General features: G+C 43.5%; 4 protein-coding genes across 8 annotated transcripts in view; 2 read left to right on the plus strand and 2 right to left on the minus strand.

The window, feature by feature from the left end:
• LOC125312457 overlaps positions 1-13,633 on the minus strand; it is a 30,476-nt gene extending 16,843 nt beyond the window's left edge. The window contains exons 1-4 of one of the 3 annotated variants that reach the window (XM_030689498.2): positions 13,587-13,633; positions 10,733-10,734; positions 9,133-9,516; positions 5,450-8,963 (exon numbers count right to left, since the gene is read on the minus strand). In XM_030689498.2, coding sequence (XP_030545358.1) covers positions 5,813-8,635 — 2,823 coding nt within the window. In that variant the 5' untranslated portion in view covers positions 8,636-8,963; positions 9,133-9,516; positions 10,733-10,734; positions 13,587-13,633 and the 3' untranslated portion in view covers positions 5,450-5,812. Of the gene's footprint in view, positions 1-5,449; positions 8,964-9,132; positions 9,656-10,732; positions 10,735-13,586 lie in introns of those variants that run through there. The other 2 variants (XR_007197325.1, XM_030689499.2) reach the window with 2 other exon arrangements.
• LOC115751580 lies at positions 5,813-8,635 on the minus strand. Its single transcript, XM_030689500.2, has one exon. The coding sequence runs from the start codon at positions 8,633-8,635 to the stop codon at positions 5,813-5,815; it is 2,823 nt and encodes a 940-aa protein (XP_030545360.1).
• On the plus strand, positions 9,522-25,134 carry LOC115751585 (dof zinc finger protein DOF1.6-like). Of its 3 annotated transcripts, XM_048273715.1 has the most exons (3): positions 13,604-13,619; positions 22,564-22,569; positions 24,101-25,134. In XM_048273715.1, the coding sequence occupies exon 3, from the start codon at positions 24,139-24,141 to the stop codon at positions 24,895-24,897; it is 759 nt and encodes a 252-aa protein (XP_048129672.1). In that variant the 5' UTR covers positions 13,604-13,619; positions 22,564-22,569; positions 24,101-24,138; the 3' UTR covers positions 24,898-25,134. The 3 variants fall into 3 exon arrangements, with proteins under 3 accessions (XP_030545366.1, XP_030545367.1, XP_048129672.1); XM_030689506.2 differs by lacking the exons at positions 13,604-13,619; positions 22,564-22,569 and adding an exon at positions 9,522-9,541 and having other exon boundaries at positions 24,095-25,134; XM_030689507.2 differs by lacking the exons at positions 13,604-13,619; positions 22,564-22,569 and adding an exon at positions 13,587-13,603 and having other exon boundaries at positions 24,095-25,134.
• On the plus strand, positions 18,735-21,178 carry LOC115751583 (pollen-specific leucine-rich repeat extensin-like protein 3). The gene is given in 2 exon segments (XM_030689502.2): positions 18,735-20,578; positions 20,580-21,178. Coding segments are annotated over 2 exon segments (1,713 nt in total). The 5' UTR covers positions 18,735-19,186; the 3' UTR covers positions 20,901-21,178.
• Positions 25,135-25,547: the final 413 nt, after the last annotated feature.

Consider the following 25,547-nt stretch of genomic DNA (forward strand, 5'->3'; position numbering starts at 1 on the left):
TGCAGCCCCTAAATCCATGGGTGCGGACCCTCAATCTCCAAAGGGAAAGGCGCAAATTTTATTCATGCCACGTTCGAGAAACCACCTTCCCAGGTTCACCTCAGATTAAAGAACAGGAAACTCTGTTCGGCGGTGCAGCTGGGGTCACCTGACTTTATGGCAGGTGATCCAAACGCCCTGATTCTTCTAATGGCTACACCAATGTTAATGGTATGGATTACACGTGGACTTGACACAGTCATCCAAATCTCAAGTTTGTCTCTGGAAACAAGAGAACTTTCTTTTTGGCTAATCTGATAACTGCAGCAGCAAGGCTAAAAACTACATGAGAAGATGCAAAAAACACCACTCTGTCTTTGTCGTTGACACGTCGCAGCAGGGAGAGAGAGAGAGAGAGAGAACCGATCCTTTGGCTTCTTGAAGAGGAGTGGGCGTTTCCCCCATGTGAGCTGAGAGCTTGCAAGACGATCAGAGATGGGTTGAAGAAACAGTCCCTTCGAATTGAGAGAGAGAGGGAGGTAAAGAATGGAAAGCAGAGGGAAAAGAGCAGGGGCTGGCGGTGAAAAATTGGAAACAAGGTGTCTCCTTGGGAAACAGAGGAGGCCCTAGCACGCCACCGCCCACATGGAGGCTTGAGCTCTCTCCTCCCTCTCAACCTCATACTCACTCCGTCCAAGAATTCCTCGCAGTCCCTCCACACATTTGTGTCGACTAAAATCTGTTGATGGCTGACCCATCAAGACAAACCTCAAAGAGCTTTGAAAAGAAAGAAGGTAAATATCAAAGCTCCGACCTTTGTGATGCTCCTTAACTGCCTTTATCGCGTGCTATTCCTTAGAAAGTTGCGTTCTTGTGGGACGAACAGGAGTCGCCAAGAAATCCCTTCTTGCAGGTGGTCGAGCCGAACACGATCACGCGAAAACCATGTCGAGCTCTCAACCCGTCGAGCACTTCAACGAAAGCCACTTGTAGCGACTGCAATATGACCATTGCAAGACACGGGGTATAGGGAGTAACATAAAAAAAAAAAAAAAAACTTCACTCGTGGAGAGAGAGAGGAGCATTACGAGCTTCTTCGCGTGGAAACCAGGGACCATGAACATTACGAGCTCCCGCGGCCACTGAAGAAGAAGAAGAAGCAGCTCCTGAGATTGAGAACACAAAGTAGCTATAAATTTTCTCGCCCTCAACTTTACCCGCACCAAATCCTCTGTTTTGTCTCTTCTGTGATTCTCTTCTCTTTGACCAAATGAATGAGATTGAATGTCAAAAAAATAAATAAATAAATAAACCAAACGAAGGCAGATGCTTGTTCTTTTGAGTGATCTTGTGCGCGCGGTGGAGTTGACAGCTTGATCTTTCCATTTTCGGACCAGCATGGAGAGTCCTCTCTTGTTTTGTTACAGAGCATCTTTCCCGGAAAAGCTGCGCCTCTTTCTGATGATCCGAAACGCGCCTTCTGCTGCTTCCAAATTTGAAATTTGGACCGGCCCGAGTCGGCTTGGGGCCAAGCCCAGCATGCAATCAAACATTTTTGGAATGATAGAGCTGCCAATTTTCTTTTTCGATTTTCCCTCCTGTTTTACCTTTTCTCTTTTTTAAATAACTTCGAGCTCTATTTTGATTTAGCCCCCACCCAAATTCCGTCCATCGGACGTCCTCAAATAATAGGCTCCGGCAAGAATGATTCGCAACAACGGCCGACTGTCGAAGGACGACCGCGATTTCGGCGAGCTCATTGGATTTCTCAAACTTCATCGGAACGGTCTTTCTTATTTAAGAAACAAAGCGAAGTGCTTGCTCAGTTACACTTAGTACCGCTGCGATCTCAGTCCATCGACATAGAGAGAAAAGCTAACAGATATGGATCGCTGTACAAGCCTCCGATTCGGAACGTCAGCTTTGTCCAAATGCAATGGACTAGAGTATCTACTGATACTCAACATTTTGCTGTACATCTTCGCTTCTTATTCACAAACACTTTGCACGTACGTAACATTTCACTCCAAAGTATACGCCTAGCAAATCTCGAAAAGGAAAAGAGACTTGGAAAAAAGAAGAAGATGCAATATAGAATAATAAGAAGCTTGGCACTGAATTAACCTAGAAACACTGAGTTTCCACAACATAACTCGGCATGGAGTCATGCATGACAGTTCAAACATCGAAAAGATTTTAGATAACATGGAACTGATTGAGCTACATTGTCTTTTGACCGTAGAAAATATAGTTCCAACTCCCTTAATTTGGTTCCTCCTCCCATGCCCTAGAAATGCGGACTCGCAGCAAAGATGGACTCACGAGCTCGAAAGCGCAAGCGTCGCCTTCCTCGACCTGATTGTCCCGGTTAAAAGCGTGCAAGCCTTTGCTCAAATACCAACCGCCGTCTCACAGTGTGATCCTTCCTACGGATCATCGACATTGGCCACTGCTTCCCTTCTCCGTCGCGCAGCGTGATGTTAACACAATCTTCCTGCTCCCCGATAAGATGGTCGCTGAACCATCTAGGAATAGGCTGCCGACAATAGTGAGAAGCAATTTACATCTATCAAAACAAACGACAAGCCGGACAGAAATGCGACCTGAGTGGATCGTAGCAAAAGGGATAGGATTGTAGGGTCGAACTTACAAAGAGGGCTTGCTTAATACGATATGCTTTTAATGTTATCCGAAAAGATATGGGATTGGTACCAAAAGATCCACGTGCTCCATCTATGTCTTTCTCTGAGAAGGTCATTAATTAAAATTTTAGCACGCAAGAGGCATAAAGAAAATTTATCCAAACCAACCATAACATTCGCTAATCTAAGTTGTGGGCTTTTTTTTACCAGGTTTGATCGGCATGGCCCCATTAGATTTGAAAAGAAGGGAGGAAAACATCAGAGCTCTGACCTATTGCGATGCTCCTTAACAGCTTTCGTCTCGTGCTATTCCGTAGAAAGTTGCGTTCTTGTGGGACGAACAGGCTTCGCCAAGAATTCCCTTGTCGCAGGTGGTCGAGCCGAACACGGTCACGCGAAAACCATGGCGAGCTCGTGCTTCAACCCGTCGAGCTCTTCCACGAAAGCCACTTGTAGCGACTGCAATATGGCCATTGCAAGACACGGGGTTAGTCAGTGATATCAAAAAAGAAACTTCTCTCCCGAGACAGAGACAGAGACAGAGGAGCATTACGAGCCTTTTCGCGTGGAAACCAGGGAACGAACATTACGAGCTCCCTCGGCCATTGAAGAAGAAGAAGCAGCTACCGAGATTGAGAACACAAAATAGCTTTAAAATTTCTCTCACTGAACCGTACCCGCACCATATCCTCTGTTTTGTCTCTTCCGTGATTCTCTTCTCTTTGACCAAATGCATGAGAGTGAACAAGAAAAACAAAAAATACAAAAAGAAAAGGCAGATGCTTGTTCTTTTGTGTGATCTTGTGCGCGCGGCGGAGTGGGAAGCTTGACCATATCAAGATCTTTCCGTTTTCGGACCTGCATGGATGGAGAGTCCTCTCCTGTTTTGTTGCAGAGCATGCTTTCCCGGAAAAGCTGCGCCCCCTTCTGATTCCGGGAAACACGCCTTTTGCTTCTTCCAAATTTGAAATTTGGACCGGGCCGAGTCGGGCGGGGGCCGAGCCCAGCATACGATCAACTTCCGGGTCTAATTTATCGGGTCAAGTTTTTAGAATTTTCAATTTCTCGTCAAATTTCCTCGTTTGCAAAATAAACTTGACATCCCCCCCGTTCAAGTTTTTCCCTTTTTTCAATATTCCGCTAATCAATACGAAAATGCTAGATGTGCTGAAAATTCTCACTCAAACCTTGCTTGCTAAGTGATCCGCCAAGCTTCGGTTAGGTACCGAAATTATCGGGATTCGTTAATTAAAAGAATGTCTTTTTCCAAAACACCTATTGGAAATTCCAGGACATTTTAGTATGCACGTGTCGCTAAGATTTGTTGGTCTACACCATATTGCTCCGATGGATACTGTCGAATGATAAGGTAGATAAGATTCGAGTGCCCGCTTGAAGTTATGTATGTGATGCGAAAGCACCTTGTATATCCGAATTCTCATTTAATTTTGAGGAACCGGTAATATCTCATCTAATGTGGGTCCAAATATTTTCGAATTCTCTTCGAAAATATTTTTTTAACTTTTCCAAAAAGATATTGAAGAATTCATCATAAGGTTGAAATAAAAAAAGTCAATAATACATAGAACTTCAGAAACTAGGAAGATTCCTTTAGGTCTTTTTCTTTAGATAACGATGATAATAGCTTCTTTTGCGATCATATGCATACCTCAATGTGAATAATGTTGAAGCATTAGTTAGAGATGATCGATGTTCTGAGTTAGAATGCCTTCAAATCAGTCATGAATCGTCGAAGAAGCCATGGAGATCGAGCCAAAAGAAAGGGAGAGAAACACTCACGATAAGACCCTACGAGCCCCCATCACCTTTTTGTGAGCAGATGCAATGCTCGCGAGAGTCTGTTATTTTCGGCTAAGGTTTTGTAGGCATGGTTTCGCTTGGAGGCCATTGTATTTTTCCGGAGCATTTGGTGAAATGTAAAATCAACAAGAGAATGAGCTTATAAGCAGATATGACCTACTGAAAGAGCCAACATTCAAACATGCCATAACCCACTCCTGATTTAAATATGAACTCCGTTAAATCGAGCCGCCCGGAATTTCGAATACCGTTAATCCAACAGGGAAACTTGCAACCATATCTTTCGGATCCATAAATCAACCCCGTGCCAAATCGTGCTCGTCGCTAATGTCGCGTCCATCAATATGCGGTGCTTGAAAAGAGGAGAAGAGCTTGTGAAGGCAAGGCTAGCTGTGGTTTTGCAGAAAGTGCTGGCGTTCCACAATCTTGTAGGCCTCCGAAGGACAAGTTGGATGATTTACGCCTACAAACGATAACGGCGTCTTCGTCCGGTGACCGACCGGGAGTCAGAAATTCAAATCACTTCTGCATATAATCTATTACTGCGCTTGGTCATATTAGCAGGACAAGGCACGAGACTCGTGAAAGGAATCCATCAAATTTCAGACAAAGTCCAAATCCTGGAGAACACAATGCAGTCAAAAAGACAAAAAGGGTTCGGGAGCAAAAACAAGGGAAGAGATTCTTGGGTTTCGTTTGATTTCAAGACATTCATATTGACCCTTGATTCATCATCATCCAATCCGAAGAGATTCGTTTGGTGGAAACTAGATTCACAAAAGTCAACCCACCACGAGCATTTTCCATAATCCCACATAATGAGACAAGACTTAGTGTCAACAACTAAGGACAAAGATTCTCCTAGCACTTGATTTCTTTTACATCATGCATCATCTGAACTCATATAAGTAAAGGGAGAAGTGGATGGAACGATGGAGGAGTTCATTCAAAGTCATCACACAGAACAATCCCTGTTGTGTTGCAGGTAGTGAGTATCAACTGGAAAATTCATGTCGAAATCCCATTGTACTTCCTGAACTGTTTATATTGCTAATCAGTACATCAAGCTCTACATGGAACTGAATCATGAGTAATACATAGGAAGCGAAGACATTTAGCAGATGTAATGTGACCACAAGAATAAACAAATTCATCTCCTCGTGAGGTTCGTCTCCAGTGAAAGAGCCCCGAAAGGGAGGGGAAAAGAAAAAAACCAGAAAGATAACCAAACCTTTACATGATTCTGCTGTTTGCTATGGAATCAACCAGTGAAAGCCTTGCTTCAAGCTCAAAAACTTCTACTGCAAAAAGCACCAGTGGCCTACATCGAGGATTTTGGATGAGAAAACCCATGGATGCCCCTTCCTACACTACGTTTCCGATTCCTCTGGGACGGTAGACAAAGCATCCGCGCTCACGAACGAAGGACTAAGGAATTTGGCAACAAATGCCCACATCTTGTAGACATCCTCGAAGTTGGTCAGGAAACCGAGCGACGCGGTAACAACCTCAACTCGGAAGAAAGCATTCTTCCCTCCCTGGTATCCATTCGCCATCGGCTTGCACAAGGCCATAGACTCAGGATCAAGAGGACCAAGTCGCTGTTTTGGCCCATCTACTATCCGTATGTGGCTAAGAATTCCGACCCCTAGCGATATTCCATTCTTCTCAGCCAGCTTCTGAACAATTTCTGGGTGGACCCACCCTCCTCCACTGTCTCGTATATTAAATGCCACAGCGGCGCCTCTCTCGTACTTAATCTTGGGGCCATATATTTGTACAAGGGGAAGTTTAACAGACCCATTTGAATTGGGTAACTGCAGTTGAAGTAAGGAAGTGACGAGCCAATTGATCAAAAAGCGTAGTCTTGAAGTGGTTTTGTTGAGACCTAACATGTTCACGTGATCAAGATGCCGGCAGATTACCTCCGGCTCTCGTCTTCCCCACTCTTGCCCATCGTCATAGTCCCCGTTGCTCAGCGAATCATCATCGCCAAGAGAAGTCATGGAAGCTTCCCCGGGATGATACAAGTGGCTCGAGCTTCCCGTGTGGTTGTCTTCCACACTGAAAGATACCCTGCGACCCATGCTCGCAAACCGGTTACTGTCTTCTAACATGGAGAATCTACTTCTTTCTCTTCCACCCAAAAGTCTGAACTCACCCTCTGTCTCTCTCCTAATAGCACTTTCTTTCACTTCTCGGCAAAAGTCCGATTTCAAGGAACTCTCCACTTGGCCATTCTGGAGACCATGATGCTGACTGGACGTGAATCCATTTATGCTGGCGCTCAACTTGGAACCGTTCAACCCAGGTTCGCCCTGGATTTCACGTTCTTCCTGTATCTCCCCTGAACAATGGGAGATCGCAGAAGCTTCCCTGCTTCCGACAGCAGAATCTAGCTCTTCCTCTTCAGGAATTCCCTTCACGCGATCCAACTCCTGCGACACTGATAGCACAGCTGCATCAAAAGACAACACGGGATCTTCCTGCAGCTTGAGATTGACCCTGCGCTCATCGTAAATGGGGCTCATAGATATCCTTGATGCAGGCTTAGGTGAGACACGCTTATTGTTTCTCCTGACAGAAATCCACGACTGCTGCAATGGTGGGCTCGTTTTGTGCCTGCTAAATTGGCCAGAGTGGTCAGAACCAAAGGGACTTTGACCTAGGTCGATCCAGTATGAATTGTCAGAAGAATCATCTTCACTAAATATAGGGCTCTTCATGACCTCTCCAACCGAAATGCTCTCCGTTTCCTCAAATATGGTGCTTGCCCCATCCCTCTCTGAACTGTTATCTTGTTCCATCTCAGTCTCAAAGACATCTCTCACTTGGTTGGATGTAAAGACACCTGAAAATGCAGGCATACTTGACCCACCTTGAGCTTCAGGTGTAGGTTCTTCTTTAACATTCATCACTTCATCTTCAAATCCGGCAAATACATCAAGACCTTCCATAGAATCACTCAAATATTGGGGAAACACGGGGACGATCTTCACCATTCCAGTGCCAGTGCGTCCTGACTGGTTTTGCAGGCTGGCCATCACAGACTTTTTTATCAAGAGGCATCCAAATCCTGTTGGGTCAGCCCCAAACACCCTGTAAAACGACGTGATGATAAAATCCGGTCGGAAGAGGGAGAGACCGAGAGAATCCATGTCCTTGGGACCCAGTGAACCAGCATCAAGTAATACATGCCAATTGTTCTGCTGTGCAAGTGCCATCCACTGGTAAGAGTACTTGGCGCCAGTTACTCTAGACTGAACAGGAAATACGAAAAGCCCAACGGCAGAATCCTTCTTCCTCCTTTTCTTACTTGATATTTGCTTCCTCAGCTCCCTGGAGCAAAGTTTCAAAGTAGGCCATTTGAACCAGGCGCTATGTACCTTAGCACCTTTTTCTTTAGCACTCTGAGCCATCCAATTGACAGATTGGCTCTCGTGATCGAACATGGTCAGCAGCTTCTTATTTGTATGGAAAGGATAAGACTCGGCCAGTAACTTAAATGCAGACCCTCTACTCTCGGTAAACACAAGTCCATATTCATTTTCAGGAATATTCAAGTAATCCATGATCCTAGTCTTGATATCATGTTCCGCACTACCTTTCTCAGCCCCGCCATACAAAGCATGGTTACTCAAATTCGCCGTTATCTCGGACAAGGTAAATGCTGACGACTCCCAACACTGCTGGGTCTGAACATAAGAGAACAACCCGAATCCGCAGTAATCGAGACATACCTTGGCAAAAGCTTCGGAGAGGTGTCCATACTCGTTCGATCTCAAATGGTCGATTCTCTCAGTGGACTCGAACTTGGGGTACATTGTGAGGAACAAGTTGAACGCTTCCGTTAGTTCGGGAACCGAGTCTTCGCTGCCGTAAATGCGTTCCGCAGCAAGGGCCGTGGCACGCAGGAACTCCTTCTGGGCATGAAGCCTGGCGAGAGATCTCGATCTCCCGATGCTGTTGTCTTGATTCGGGGACTCGGTATCGATGTCTTGGGACTTCTTGAGGGACCCATCTTCGGAAGCTTCTTCTAGAGCCTCTCTAAGCCTGCTCTCTTGCAGCTGGCGCAGTGTCGACGGCTTTCGCTTGCCGTCATCGAAAGCAGAGCCCTTTCTCCTCCTGCTTCTCTTCTCCAGGAATATGATTGCGGCACAGTGAGATATAGGCTTCCATAGTGAAAGATGCATGAATGCTTCCCACCAGAACACTCAACACCGAGCTGACAGTGAAGAAGAAGAAGGCAGTTTTTTTCCTCAGGTTTGAACCAGAACACGACTTTTATTTCAAGTCCGAAGTGAGGGCTAAAGATCAAAAGCAGATCCGCCAAATTTCAAATCACAAAGAGAAAGCAAAAGCGAGGGTCTATGAGATTCCCAGGAAAACTCTCTCTCTCTCTCTGTGCGCTTTTCAACTTCGGTTACCATACAGAGAGATACCATACACAGACACAGACACAGACACACACACTTTAGCTCTAGTTGATAACTGATGAGAGAAGCCCTCCCACTTTATGACCTGAAATTTCAAAAAACAAGCAGAGTCACCAAATATTTCTAGCATTAATATCCTTTGAACACCTTTTCTTTTTCCTGGGCTAACTAAGCCATGTCTTTAAAGCGAGAAGAATTAAAAGAGAAAAAGGAAAGAAGAACAAAGCGGGGGGTTTATCTAATAAGAAACGAACCTTTATTGCTCCCCATCAGAAGGAACATTAGCTTCTTTAACACCCCTCAAAGCCCCCATAATTTCAGGCGCTGTTCATACTGAAACTCCACCGTAACATCCGAAATGGAGGGGCATTCGCGACTCTTCAGCCCGGTGCGACACACAGATTACACATCAATGCCCTCGAAGACGAACTGGAGCCGTACAACACCGACGGACAAGGAGAATCGAAATTTGGTAGGAGAGTGTTTTCAGCGAGAGGAGGAGAGTGGGAGAAAGAGAAAAAAACAGAGACACAACCAGGAAAAATCCCAAATTTGTCACGTCCTTCGATGAAGAGGAAGAAGAGCAGCGGAAACAGCTCCAACGACTCCACCTCCCCCACGATCAGTAATCTCTCACCCTCACCAACCTCTCTCTCTCTCTCTCTCTCTCTGACTGTAGAGTGTTCAGAGCTGAGAGAAAGTTGGAAAAAAGAGAAAATGGGTTGACAGCAATCGTTAGAGATGGCAGGGGAGGAGGAAGGACTAAGGAGGTAGAGAGAGAGAGGTCATTAAATTCATCATTTACGACGGGAGGGTCAATAAAGACATTTGAGCATTCAATGCTCCTATTTCTTTTTGCGCTACCCCACCCCCCGCCGGGCCCTCGCCATTATTACACATCCCTCTTCCTCTTCTTCTTTCCCATTTTGCCCCTCCACCTTTTACCTTTTTTTATATCTTTTTTTAATTTTAATCTTCCCAGTAAAAAAAAAAAAAAAAACCACCACAGACTCACACAAAAGCCGTAAAGCACCCTTAATCGATTAAAAATTCAAAATGATGGCAGTTGACTTTGCGGCATCTGAAATGGAAGAAGGTTCACTCTATTTTTGTGCTTGTAGAGTTTCATATTCTAGACTTCATATGGTATTTGAAATTAGTAAGACCGAATATTTATCATTTGAAAGTATGGAAGGAAAACATAATGCGAAACAAAAAAAAAAAAAAATTGGCCGGGCGCATTATGCGAACATCGATTCTCGACGCGATAGGGGGACGGTGGAATTCAATTACACCACAGGCGAACACAACGAATTTGCCAGAGGAAGATAACGTGAAGGGTTATGTATTGATTTGAGGTTACCTCCCAACATTAATGCAAGGACATGGACATGGACATGGACATGGATTCTGTCAAGGAAGTTGAAGGGATGTTTATTGCTGTTTCTCGACATTGGTATGGGACCAAAGAATCTCATTTAACGCATAGTAGGTAGGACAAGTGAGGAAAACATTGAATGCCACTCCCCAACACAAAACCCTAGCTCTTGGACCATGGGCATTTTTGGAAGACAAGACCCAAATTATTATCATAATTATTTTTTTCTCCTACCCTTTTGTCTAATTGGACGACTCGCCACATTATTAACATATAAAATAATTTAGGGATTTTTTTTTCTTTATTACTTGTCTCTGTTTTCGAATAATTTATTGGTGAGAGATTGTGGGTTTCTTCTTCATTAGACTTGCGGGACGCAGGAGAGAGAGAGAGAGAGAGAGAGAGAGAGAGATCTTCTCTTGTTGAGTTGTCGCCATTAGCAAGGCTGGTCAACCCAGCAGTTTAAAATCGATGACAACTAATTTGGCTTGATACGTGAAATTAAAATAGCCAACTTTTTTGGGTGTATGGACTGAGAAAGCACGTGGGAGCAAGTCACGTCGGGTTAAGATAGGCTTTTCCGGTTCTTCCTTATCGATTCATCTCTTCGATATCATTAAGGATAAATTGTCGAGGTTAGCATTCAGAATCCGAAGAAGTGATTTTCTCGCTAACCCCAAGATGTGTAGAGAAAAGTCAAAATTCAAGACGCGCGACTTTGGTCATTTTATTAACTCCATCAATTTTATTGAGTAGGAATGAGGCACGTCCATGCATTTTCTCTCGAAAGTCTCCATCGACAAAAGAATCTCTCTAGAACCCCTCCACATGATTCCTTTCTTACGCCCGTTACCTTTTGACAATATGTCGGTTTAGGTTCTAAACTTTTCAATTGTGTCTACTTAGTTCTTAATCATTTACAAATTTGTCAATTCAATCCCAAATCGGAATGACTTCACTGGTAAATGGTCGAAAGATTTAGAATTCGATTGTCACAGTTGAAAATTTTATGATTAAAATGGCAAATCGTCAAAATATTTATAGCTAAATCAATAAAATTTAAATATTTAGGACCGAATTAGCTGTTGTATAATAAATTTAAGACTTTCGGACAATTTTCCCCACAGAACTCTCACCTTGTTCACTATTCAATGCGCAGCTCGCCTCCTCCTCCTCCTCCATAAATTCAATGCCGGCGAAGATTGTTGCCCCTCAAAGGGGTGAATCCGATCCTCTCCTTGATGAAGAAGGCATCGTGTATTATCTGTGGCTATCGGGCTCGAGATCTTGAGCATGTTTTTTTTGTTAATCCTTTTGGTTAATAACTCAATGTAGGAGTCGGTTGTAGACGTTATTCTTAACGGCGGGCGGGGTTAAAATCGGGAATTCGGGCCCCGACATCGTGGAACGCAACGGGATGTTGGGTTACGCTTTGGATTCCGAGGACTCGAGGAAGAGAGAATCTCAAGTCCTCGCGCGTCGCGTAGGTTCCGTTAAACGACAAATTAGGGCGTTCGCTGTGTCCTCCGTCTAATTTCTCGCGGGTTTTTGCCCGCGTCAACGGAGCGGGAAGGTGAGGACGAGAAAACGACGCTTTTGACCGAGGCGATCCGCGAAGGGTTGACCTCCGCCATCATTTTCCTCCCGTTGGACGGTGATCCTTGCGCCCTTTTTTCGTGGGCGTTGACGCAGAGGAGTCGTGCCCCATCATCAGCTCCTGCGGTACTTCGCATTAAACGCTGATTTGTACCATAAAATTGATTTGCTTTCGTTTGTTTTGAGCAATGGTATCGATGGCGATGAGGACCCATCCCCCTTTTTTTTTTTAATCAAAAGACATCTTTCTCACGGGTCAAATAGCGGCAAAGCAGTGCAATACCCTTGAAAATTGAAGTCTTAAATCGTGTTACGAAAGTGCAATTGAATAATAAAATTTTAAAAAAGTACAATTAAGTTATAAAATTTACGAGAAAATGCAATTGAATCGTAAAACTTTTAATGCAATCCAGTCCTAAAACTTATTAAATTTGTGGAATCAAGCCATTCAGTTAATTGCGCTTTTTGAAAATTTGAGGACTCGATTGCACTTTCATTGTGAGTTTTAGAACTTAATTACACTTTTTGAAAGTTTTATGACTCATTCCCATACACTTATCCCAAAATCGATAGGAGTAAATTTGGTTCCTCATATCCGTTGATATTACAACATATTGTCGCCAGAGCAAAAAGATTGAAAATTGAGATTTTCCTTTCGAAGGGTGTAACCTCCAAAATCGAGGAACATCCTATTTTCCGTGTCAAAGGTCAAATGCCTCGAAATTGAACTGCATCACCGTCAGGAATAAATTACAATAACGAGTATTGAATTTTATTGAATTTTGCAATTGATTTCTAACGAAGGGGGCCTATGCTCTATGGCAACATTAACCTCGTTCGAGGGAGAAGAGGAAAAGAAAGAAAGAGAAAATAATTGAGACACGCGGTGAACAGGAGACTCGTTCCTAATCCATATCGGTGGCAACTTGAGAAGTTCTAAAGATGGATCACGTGCATAGTCACGTGACAAAACTGGCAATCTATTTTGCCATATTCCAACTTTGTAGGTCCTAATTTGGGAGCTGTTTGTTGCCGATTCGAATTTGGCACCATCCTATCAATTTGACTCTCCTTCTTTGATTATTTTCTATGTTTGGTAATCAGGATAAAAGTCAAGATAAAAATAACTTTTATCTTGCCTCGTATTGGTTCCTATTCAAAACAGGAAAAAGTTGAATATAAAGAGCTATAGAATGGATAAAATTGTCCTATGAAAAAGGTGGGTTAAAGTTAGATATGACTTCCAATATTTATGGTATAAAAGCCATTTTTCTCAAAAAAATAAACTTCTTAAAAAATAAAACTAGAATAATAAATAAATACATATAATGTTGGAATTATGCTATTAAAAAGAAAACCCAAAGCAACAAAAGAATTAATTTTCGTTTTTATTTATTCTTGTTATTTTTTGTATATTTGAATTTCTTTCTACTCTATAATATATGTGGTATATATTTAGTATTTATTATTTTACATATTTCAGGTATAACGGTATAATTTATTATTTCATGAGTTTTTTTAATAAGAAGAAAAATAAAGAAAGAGATGGAAAAATAAAAAAATAACAAAGCAACTGAAAATGAAGTAGAAGAATCCAAATTTTAAATGAATAAATTCAAACTTAGAAAATGAAATTTCTAGTCCTTGAAGAATGAAGGACAGTGAATGGGTGGCGCTATTTCCACCCTATTTTGACTAATGCATTCATTTTCTCCAGTTAACTTATCGAAATACCCTCTCTCTCTCTCTCTCTCTCTCTCTCTCTCTCTCTCTCTCTCTCTCTCTCTCTCTCTCTCTCTCTCTGATCAATTTGTTGTTTTTTTATCAGGCTAATCTACAAAACTACATTTACTTCTATCATCATCTTATTAATTTCACAATACAAATGCTCCATTGCAACCATAAAGATGTCAATTTCCCATATTTTAATATCATTCTACCTAGAGAATGTTGTCAATTTTAATTTTTGATCTCAAATTTTCATTCACAAGAGATTCTTATTTATAACAGCTTATAAACACACAATTAAGTGCCTTCTTTTCTGAATAGTGCAACTGAAGCTATATTTCAAAGTTGAACATTAAAATTCAATTTTAATTATTTAGCCGATCTTCATAAAAAAAAAATGGAAAAGGGAATTGATCAAAATATGGAAAAGGTTAATTAGTTAAAAGCATGATCAAATATCAAGCATATTTATATTTAGACCATATGTAAATATTAACAAAGGATAAAGGCATAAAGAAAAAATATGAAAATCCTTATTGTTCAACTCCTGCTATAAAGAAAGTAACTTATATCGATTGTAAAATCAATTTCATAGCAAGTGGATGAAAACTTTAAAATGTGCTTAAAACTTTCCCCTAAAAAAAAATCTTAGCGGGTTTTTTTTTTTGGGTCCAAAATCTTAGCAGGTTTGAATGTGCATAATGCGTAAATAAATTTTCAATCACGTCTTGCAATTCATAATAAAATGTGAAAAACTCAAAAGAAAACACAAATCAACAATGTTTAACTTTAGAAAACTATAAATTTATTCCGAAAATTCACATACAAGATCAAAATCTGCTAGGTAATTAGATTGAGTTATAATTTTCGACTTTGAAATAAAGTTTATTACAAACCATCTCATAAAAAATGATAGTTAATTATGTGTTCATAAACCGTTATAATTAGAAAATTCTAACCTTTTATATAATGTTTGTAATTGAAAAATTGAGACCATAAATTAAAAATAATGACATCCGCTAGGCAAAGTGATAATATGATGCATGATTAGATGATATTTTATTGGGTGTAATTTGACAGTTATATTGTGAAATCGATAATTTAAGAGAGAAAATAGAAATAAAGGTTGTTATGTTGGTTAAGGTGATAACAAAAAAAAAAAAACAAATTGAAGAGAGAAAATGGCATTTCAGTCGGTTGATTGAAAAAAGGAGTGGATTAGCCAAAATGAAGATAGAAGTAGCGTCGCCTGCAATGAAATTTATATAAAAAAAAAAATTCGACCCTCTCCGTCTCCTTTTTCTCTATATTTCTAGTTAAAGTCTTTTTTTTTTTTTTCCTAGTTCACATTGAAGCTTTGAGAGTCATTTGTATTTTTTTAATTCACATCAAAACTCTAAAAAAGGGGCGAGAGGCTCGAAGTTTCTTCTCCTTTATAACTCTCTAGTTCATGTCAAAAGTCTACGAAAACAGTAAAAGAGTCCAAACTACTTCTCATCTATAACTTTATTATTCATATAGAAGTTTTATGAAAGTAGTGAGAGAATCAAAGCACTATATTTTTCGTAATTGCAAAAGTGAATGATCATATCTCTATCTTACTAGATTTGGCAGTGAATTACGAGAGATTCTTATAATCTGCCTTTGTGCATTTTCAAGTTCATTTACAACGATATGATGTAAATATCAAATAATTGACATTATAAGACATGAAAATATCCAACTTTATGACTATGATTCACCAAATAGTAGATAAGATATATTAAAATTCCTAGATTTCATATCCTGTCATACTCAATTCAAACTTGATTAGAAATCTCGACGACCAAACTGAGCCTTAGAGCCCAAGAGAATGCATTTCACATCATAAAAAAAATATATTTTCGATTTCTAAAATTGGAATTACTTTTTTTTTTCTTCTTTTGAAGAAAACGAAAATGGATTCCTGAGTCATATACTACACAACTCTTACGTAAGTGTACTCCATAACAATTAGAAAATTTGCTAATTTGTCGTTATTATAAGACATCGGGAGAATTGACACATAATCAACAACACCATTGCAATATTGAGAAGGGATAGTGACTTTTTTTTTAGAAATACTTAATAGGAAGAGTTATAGTTGGGATTTTCAATAATTATTAATATTAGAATAGGAGCTGCTAGTTTGATAGTTTAACAAGATCGTTAGTTATTTCGGACTACATGATGTCCTAGACAATGAGTGCTTTATGCAAAACACGCTAACATGGTGTTCGAATTTACGGTTGAGATTGTACCTTCCCCAAGAGTATTGTCAAGAAAGCATTTTTCTATTGGAATATAAGAACTAATATGTTAGTTTTTGTTGATAAGACACTTCACGAGGTAAGCAGAAATCGTAGTCGGAAACAAGACGAGCAAAGAGTGCAAGAGAAGTGCTCATTCCAAAGAAAACAATGGCTTATTTTGATTTATCCCCCATACAAGTGGACAACGCCAATTTCTCACGCTAATCTCACATTTGCATCTTCAAAATCCTCTTGACAATCAGCTAATTAACACTACTTTCTATTTCGTTACCTAAACCCTAACATTTGACACTTATAAGGTGGGATCGCTGTAATCAAGACAGCAACAGATTTGCAATTTTTTTGGCCGACTTCGACTAATTCATATAAATAATGTCGGGTTCGCTAATTAATTAGAAGATAAAATAACGAGTTATGTCGGGGGTGTGTTGGTTCTAGCATGCTCTCTGTCGCAGTAAAATAACCCTAGGAAAGCTTCGTAAGGATTCCAAATCAAGCTTTTAATTTAATCATGCATGCCTTGATAAGAACACACGTCATTAACTATGTCGCGAAGTAAAATATTGCTGCCTGTCCTGACATGCATGCGTTCTTACACCATCCACGTCGACGTCAAACTCAACCCCGAATTGTTAATCTTGCAACTTGGTACCGGGTGATGAAAACTACAAAGCTTGCAAAGCATGAAAAAAATTTGCCCAAGCTAGAAAGACGCACTAACCATCAAAGAGAAACGCACAAGCCCGTGTCACTACAAGCTTATCGCCAAGCTACTGCCTTTTTCAACGATGAGGGCCACCTTTTCTATTTTTGCCTCCCTGAATCGCTTTACACTTTTGCTTTCTGGTGCGTCTTTGAATTGGCTCTTTCCTTTCGTTCCCATGATGTCAATCCCCATTCAAAATCCCCTCTTTAACGTAAAGTTCATCCATTTCTTGGATATCATGAAGAGGGTCTTGACTCTAGTGGAGCCACACCAAAGCTTCAGGACAAAGCTCCTCGTTCGTCGATCCTCGAGAACAGAGAGATTTTAGACGAAAATCCCATGCAAATTTCAAATCTTTGGAAGTGGGGTCTTGTCTTAAGCACCTTTTGTTGACCTAGTGTCAATGTAGAGTTAAAGCTAATCGAGTCGCTTTAATCAATCAACTTCAAGTTAATCATCAAAGGGATAACATCATCGGAAGTGCTAAAATTTATCACATTGATAAATTTTAAGACTTAATTATACTTTCGTGATAATTTTTAGGACTTCTAATGCCCTTATCCTATATTAAACTAAGAAGACTTAATACAACAGGCACAAGTTTTTAGTTTCTAATTTGCTTGCTTCTTTTTTCCGGAGGAGTGGAGAATTATAATCCGGTGGGCCTTGCCCACATGCTTGATCAGTCAGGCCCGATCCATCGAAAGGAGAAAATCCACGAGAGGCAAGCCTAGTTAGATTGAATTGTTTTAAGAGTCATGTTGACAAGCATTTCGAGACACTTATTAAGTATGCTTAAAAATACATTTTTATCTTCAGACCCCAAAAAAATAAAAAATTACATTTTTATCTAGGGAGACCTCGTAGTTTTGTTTCTGATCATGTTGTTAGGGAGGCTAAGATTAGTCGTCCCTTTGTTAGCGATTCTATCGCCCCTTTCTTGCCTTACTCTGCAATTTTGCTTCGGGACCATGTACACATTATAATCAAAGCTGCCGTCATTTGGTTATGTAATAAGTAATTAAATCCAAACTCTGTTTAAGTTCGTTAATGAATCGTTTTGCCGGAAGACAACTCATTAGGATCACGATCGCGTCCTTCACATAAATAGAGCTTTAGAACTAGAGTAGAGACCATGAGCAGCATGTAATTTCTCCGGTTATTATAAGTTTTCGGGTCATCTTAAATTGTACATATTGCTTAATAAATCAAATTTCTAAATCGGTTTAGTATTACTTAGTTTAAAAGCAAGTTAACTAAATATATTAGCCACCGGGAGGTAGCACGTTTGGTTCGGCATAATTATCTTGATAACAATAACGTGGCAATAACAGATTAGATGCTTAAATAAGTAAAGACCTAACGTGGCGTATTATTATCATATGTACAACTTGCTAAAAGACCCAAATTGGACCATTGCAAATTCAGTCAGATTCTTCTTCAACGATACATGGCCATTTATTGAGAGAATTACCAAAAAAATCATAAACTTATTGTAATTATGTCAATTTATTTATATATATTTGCCAATTGAATCTTAAACCTTTTGTATTTATATCAATTCAGTGCATCCAATCAATTTTGACAGAAAATCGCTGATGTGGCTTGATCGGCATTGGCATTGCCAATTATTAATTTCAATTTTTTCAATTTTACTTACTATTATTTTTTATTTTTCATTATTTTTCTCTTTCTTTTTTTTCCTTCCTTTTTCCTTTGATCAATCTAGCTACCGGCCGGAGACGAGGGCTACCGGCCTCGCCATAAACCTAACAAGGCTCGCTCACTCCAATGGCCAACGGGGGTGAGCTTCTCTAGAGGCCGGCGAGGTTGCCTTTGGCCGGTCGTCGGACTGACCGAAGGAAGAAGGAATGAACAAAAAAAAAAGAAAGAGAGAGAAAAAAAAGGAGTTAATAAATAAACAAAATATTTAAAAAATATAGTAAAATAATATTTAAAATCGTCAACGTTAGGGATTTTCGGTCAAAATTGCAAAAGGTTTATAGCTCAATTGATAAAAAAAAAAGTTTAGCATTGAATTAACACAATTTTTATACGAACTTTTTAGGTTATTTTTCCCCCCGCTGCTCGTTTTCAGTTTGCATTAAGTGCTAATGATCCTAAATCCTGAAAAGAATTGGATGGTTATCTTCTCAAACGAACCGCCCTCAATTCAAGCACAGGCCCCCCGTTGAAGACGGTAATTTCGGCCGGGACATTATCCGAGTTCATTTTTAGACATGGGACAACTGAAATTCGTTGATCCCTCGGCCGGCCACCCTAGAACGCGCGATTTAGACAAGAGCACTCATGCCTTATCTGACCGAATATCCGTAGCCAAAACGTGTCCATTTTCGCCGGAAAGACCTTTTAAATCATAGCGGGATCGGCGAAAATTAGAGGCAAACTGCCATATCCCGCGCCACCGAAGCGTCCCTTTCCGGACGAAGGATCGAACTGCAGGGGACACCGTCAACGGAGCCTCTCGTCTGCACAGCTTCTTAGTTCTCATCTGCCCAGTTATAACGTCAGATCGTTCATCCTCGTCCTTTTGTGGATTACAAGAACCAAACCTTGGGCCTCCCAAGGTGGCGCAGCCCTCCTGGAAAATGCAGGCCTCGCGCTGCTGTTTACCGCTTGCTCTCCTCCTGTTCTCCTCCTGCTTTACATTTTCCTCTTGTCTATTGACCGCCGAAGCATCCCTGATCGCCCGCCGCCAGCTCTTGGCCCTCCGTGAGAACGCCGAGTTGCCCGACGGTTATGAATACCTGGTCGAGGTAAACGAGACTTTCGCCAATTCCAGGCTCAGGCGAGCGTACATCGCTCTCCAGGCATGGAAGAAGGCCATGTACTCAGACCCTCTCAACACGACTGGAAATTGGGTAGGGCCCAGCGTTTGCGAGTACAGCGGCGTCTTCTGCTCACCGGCTCTTAACGACCCGAACCTGAGTGTTGTTGCTGGCGTTGACCTTAACCATGCCGATATCGCGGGGTACCTTCCTCCGGAGCTTGGTTTGTTAGGCGACCTCGCTCTCTTCCACATCAACTCGAACCGGTTTTGCGGGGTCATTCCCGAGAGCTTCGAGAAGCTCACGATCCTTCACGAGCTCGATGTCAGCAACAACCGTTTCGTGGGGCTGTTTCCGAAAGTAGTTTTGTCCTTGCCGCAATTGAAGTATCTGGACATCAGGTACAACGATTTCGAGGGGAAATTGCCGCCTCAGCTTTTCGATAAGGACTTGGATGCGATCTTCCTGAACAACAACCGGTTCACGTCCACGATCCCCGAGAATTTCGGGAACTCCCCGGCCTCCGTTGTGGTTGTCGCCAACAATGATCTGAAAGGGTGCATTCCTAGAAGCATCGGCAAGATGGCTAACACATTGAATGAGGTCATTTTCATGAACAATGACCTCTCCGGATGTCTACCGCCCGAGATAGGCATGCTTGGGAAAGCGACGGTCCTGAATGTGGCATCGAACCCGTTAGTAGGTACATTGCCAAAGAGCTTGCAGGGCCTTTCCGCTATCGAGCAGCTGGATGTATCAGGGACCAAGATGACGGGGTTCGTTCCGGAAGGCATTTGCCGGTTGCCCAACTTGAGGAACTTCACGTTCTCAAACAACTACTTCAATGGCGAGGATCAAGCTTGTGAGCCACCTTCCAGGAGAGGCATTATCTTGGATGACAGAGAAAATTGCTTGCCTGCGAGGCCAAGGCAAAGGCCTGCTAAGGCTTGTGTTCCAGTGGTGAGCAAGCCTGTCAATTGCGGCAAATCTAGATGCAGCGGGCCATCACCGTCATGGAATCCGAAGCCTCCGGTTTCAACATCATCCCCTCCCAAGCGCAAGCTGCAACCACCGCCTTCTCCGACGCCTCGTCCTCGAAAATTGACACCACCGCCTGTTCAATCTCCTCCTCCTCCCGTTCATTCGCCACCACCTCCAGTACATTCCCTGCCGCCGCCCGTATATTCGCCTCCGCCACCCCCCACCAATCCATTCTCCTCCCCCAACGGTGCACTCCCCACCTCCCCCGGTCAACTCACCTCCCCCACCTGTTCGCTCTCCCCCGCCACCCCCACCCATCCACTCACCTCCACCCCCGATCAGGTCCCCTCCACCTCCAGTTAAGTCGCCACCGCCGCCCCCATCAGTTTTCTCACCCCCACCGCCAGTCCATTCGCCTCCACCACCAGTACATTCCCCACCGCCACCTCCTGTCTTTTCTCCGCCACCACCTCCAACGCCAACAATCATCCTGCCCCCAGAAATTGGCTCCCGATATCCCTCGCCTCCGCCTCCAGCATTCCCCGGTTACTAAAGACAACGCTATTCCAAGATGACTTGTCATTGTCCCCGACCCACTTTTTGACTCTGGCCGAGTTGGAATTATATGATCTGAAAGCGAGCGAGCAAGCAAAGCGTGCACGTTGCGCACAAACTTTTGCCAGATGTAGCAACCTATTGGATTACGATGAAGGTTCAGCACAGCTTGAAATGTGCCCTAGGGAGGCCCTTAAGTGACCTGACCATGGCAACGAAAACTGTACATCTTTCGACCAGACTGAAATTCTGATCTTGAGCTGTGTTGTTGTTTCATCAAATTTCTGATGTTCAAGGGGATCGGTTCGATGCATGTAAGGGAGCAAAACATGACTCGACTTGGTTCGGTTCCCTCTCTTTCTGTTTAATTTGTACAGAATAATGAGAAGGCGAACTGACATTGATGCCAAGTCGTGTCGGACCATGAAAACAAGTAAAGACACCCAGCCAAATATGTTCAGCCTCTCGATCAAACTTGAGATAATGCCCTTTGCAAAGAAAAACATCATTGGGGCAACTGCCAATCGGGGGGGGGGAATTACCAAAAAAGTCTTAAACCTATTTTAATTTTGCTAATTCAGCGTCGAACTTTTATTTTTGGGTCAATTGAGTGCTAAAACCTTTTGCATTTGTGACAATGTAGTCGATCCGGCCAATTCTGACTGGAAATGGCTAACGTTAGGCGGTCGGCACCGACGTTGACAATTTTAAACGATACTTTAATATTTTTCGAATTTCTTAATTTTTTTTCTTTTCTTTTTCCATATTCCCTTTTAGCCGGTCGACGTACCTCCGCAACAGGCCAAATGTGAGGGCAAACGAGATCCTACAACGAAACTCGCTCGAGGGCAAGCGAGATCCTCCGGTGAAGGTCGCCCTCGTCGGCCACTAGCAAGGGCAAAACCCGACCTTGCCATGCAAGTGGCTGGCGGGGGCGACCTCGGCGGCCTCGCCTCCGTTGATCGCCTTAACTTGACGATTGGCTGGAGAAAGAAGGAAGGGAATAAAAGAAAAGAAAGAGAGAGATAGAGAAAAAGAATAACTCGAAAATATTAAAGTATTATTTAAAATTGTCCACATAAGCGTATGCATTGATTTTCAGCCAGAATTGACCTAATTAAAAAAATTTAGGACTCAATTGGCTAAAAAAAATTAAGATTGAATTGACACAATTGTAATAAGTTTAGAAATTTTTTGGCGAGTTTTCTAGCAAAGGAGGTTTCTATGTAGTCACAAGGATCTAATCCTAGGGGAGGTGGAGGCTGTTGGATCAAGTGAGAGCAAGACTCACTTGTCGATAGAAAATATTGTAAGTTCCGGTAAGTGTTGTAGGAATTACGATAAATAAAAAAATAAGAAAACGCACGCGATTATATCCTACTACAACCGGAGGCGTTTGCCGACCCAGGTCGTGGGAGATACAAATAGCCCTTGATCCAAAGCATTAATGGATGGTGCTGGTGCAGTGTCGTGAAATGTTCAGGTGCATATCTGTATTTATATAAGAAGCCCAATCGGATAATGAATCCCGCATGTACTAGGTTGTCCAAAGTTAAAAGGAAGGAGGACACGTATTACGAGATGCGTTGTAATTCCCACTGGGATAATGTTATTATTGCACAGGGATTTTATGCACACATAAAAACAAGTCGCCCTCGTACGTGCAAAGGTTAAAGAAAACCATTTCCCCTCGTGATTCTCGATCCTGGGTCTCGTCAAAAGAGAGATGGACGGGCGGAGTAAAGGCGAGGCCCCAAACGCTAGACGACACCGAACCCCGCGTGGACAAAAGAGAGTATTACCTGGGAACTAGGGCTGCCCAACAGTGGGGCGCGGCAGGTCAGGAGGAATTGATGTGATTTTTGGAGCCTTTCGCTTCTCAGAAGGAGCAGAGGAACGAGAAAACCTGCTTCGTCGGTGGGGAGTCCTCCCGAAAGGACGAGGCCCGGCTACAGTTTTTTGGGGGCGATGAAAACGACGCTGCAGAGAGAGAGAGAAAGAGTCTTGGACTGTAGGGGGAAGCAGAGGGAGTGCAGCTGGATCGCGTGCCGGTCCAATTCTAGTAAAAATCTGTGCACAGGTTGAGGATCGAATCCGAGTGTCATCGAGCAGCACTGTGCTGCAGTGGTTTTGGCAGCAAAGAAAAGGAAAACCACGTTCGAAAAACCGAGCTAGAGAGAGAACAGAGGTCGCCCAACAGCTCCGGACGGAGCACTACCACCAGCCCGTCCAGTCCAGCGTTCCCCCCTCGCTTCAGCAGTTCAAGAAACTCCCGACGACTCCTTATCTTTCCCCCCGCGACGACGGGTAATTTCCCAAAGGGACCGTTACGACGGTCGACAAGAAAGGAAGAAAGAAGGAAGGAAAGAAACAGGGGAGGGACAAAAAGAAAATGGTGTAAAGAATTAAAGAAAGCGAAAGGAGAGAGGGAGAGAGCGCGCTACATGGAGGCCGGGAAATCCGGCGCGCGCTGCCGAGGAACACACGCAGCGCCTGCGAAATAATCAGAGAGCAGCATCATGCGGCGATGGCGTGCAATGAATGATGAGAGAGACAACATGATTTGATGTCGGGCAGCGTGGTGGTGGGGAAGCAATAATTGGGTCTCCCCCTCCTCTGTCTCGGTGGCGGTGCCTGGCCTGACCTGACCTGGTGCTCGCCACTGTTCATTTGTACCGTACGGGGCGGTGCTGGAGCTGGGCTGGGCGCCGGTGCTGTCTCTCTACTCTCCTTGGTTGGACCCCTCTGCATCTGACTTTTTGACCTTTGTATCATTGACATAATAATTTTAACCAAAGAAGAAACATTAACATAATTGAAATTAATAATAAATCGCTGTTCTGATTCCCCTACGTGCGCCGCCCGGATTGTATCGTTCTAATAATAATGGCGGTGCGTATAATTTCACCCCCGTAGACCAGAAATTACTCTTGTCTTGTCCCAGTAAAACTAAACCTTCAAATGAGAGACGCCCACGTGGAGGTCGTCCCCTGTCCCCGAGACCAAAGAACAAGAAGCCAAGCCCCGGAGTGGAGCGGAGACCACGGTCGCAAGGAAAGCTCAATCCCCGCCACGTGTCCTTCCCCGAGCAACATCGTACGGTGAAACCACCGCTTAAAAACACGCCCTCGCTCCTCTCCTCCTCCACGATCTTCTTCCTTCTCCTTCACTTTTTTACTCCACTTCCTCTCCTTCCAGGCCTTCGTTTTAGCACTCTTGACGGCCGCTAGGAAGACATGCCTTCGGACAAGAGCGAGCGCAGGCCAGCCCGGCCCCAGTGCGCCGCCGGTGGAGTTGGCCTGCACCCCCATCCGCCGCCGCAGACGGAGGCCCTGCCCTGCCCGCGCTGCGACTCCAACAACACCAAGTTCTGCTACTACAACAACTACAACCTCTCCCAGCCCCGCCATTTCTGCAAGTCCTGCCGCCGCTACTGGACCCAGGGCGGCACCCTCCGCAACGTCCCCGTCGGCGGCGGCTCCCGCAAGGCGGCCTCCTCGAAGCGCCCGTGCCCGTTGGCCCCGCCTCCTCCCTCTTCGTCTCCTTCCTCCAACTCCAACTCCTCCTCCGTGACCCAAGACCCCCTGCGAGGAGACAACCCGGGCTTGCTCCTGGCCCAGGCGAAGTCCGAGGTGGGCTCGGGCGACCGGGTGAAGAGGAGCGAGAATGTGGCGGGACTGGGGGTCGGTTCCGGACACCTGGGCTTCGCTTCTCTGCTTGGCTCGCAGGGGGGTCAAGGGTTTTTGGCTCTGGGCGGGCTCGGGCTCGGGACGGGGCTGGACGGTCTGGGGTTCGGGTTCGGTAGGGCGGTCTGGCCGTTCAGCGAAGCGGGCTTCGTCGATGGCGGAGGCGCGTATGGCGGCGGGGGACCTGTAGCGGCGGCGGGAGGCAGCGCGTGGCAGATGGGGAGCGGGGAAAGTGGAGTTTTGGTTGATGGGGATGGATTTGCCTGGCCGGAGCTGGCGATATCGATGCCGGGTCAGGGCCTGAAGTGAGAGTGCTCTGCTCTTTCTGCGTCGGGTTTTGGAGTCGGTGGGTGAGACTGGAGTCAATAGTGGTGGTATCAGGTTTCTTTTTTTTCTTCTTTTTTCGGTTTGGGGTTTGGGGGTTGGTGTTTTAGAAGGGTATAAGTATTCACTAAAATAGGGTTTAATTAAAGTTTACAGAGGAGATACTGTGATGACCACTGGAATGATATGGATGGTTAGCGTAGGCGGATCGTGGTCCGGTCAGTCCTTTAGGCTTCTTTCTGCGGTTTGGCCCATGACCCCCGCCCTGTATAAATCTTGGAATTTGGACAATCGAAATTGAAGTTAATGACTTGTCTGGGTTAGATTCGAGCTCTTGTTGCTTGCTTAGTTCCCTTTTTTTGGGTACTTCGGTTCTGTTCTGTTCTGTTCTGGTGTTCTGGTCTGGCGATGGAAGTCAAAAGAGTGTGAAAATTACGTGGATAGATGAGAGACTTGGGATTGGGAATGAAATGAGATGTGGTTTCAGTTTTGTCACCGCTCTATAGGGTTGTGATCTTTATTTTTAACACGGCCATCGGTGGTTTTGGGCGAATGAATGCCAAAAGAATTTGTGTTCATGCGGACGTCGATGGCGGGTCTCCATTGTCGAACGAGTCCTTCGTTGAGATATTAGA

This window comes from Rhodamnia argentea, chromosome 2 (genome assembly GCF_020921035.1).
Source record: "Rhodamnia argentea isolate NSW1041297 chromosome 2, ASM2092103v1, whole genome shotgun sequence".
Taxonomy (NCBI): domain Eukaryota; kingdom Viridiplantae; phylum Streptophyta; class Magnoliopsida; order Myrtales; family Myrtaceae; genus Rhodamnia; species Rhodamnia argentea.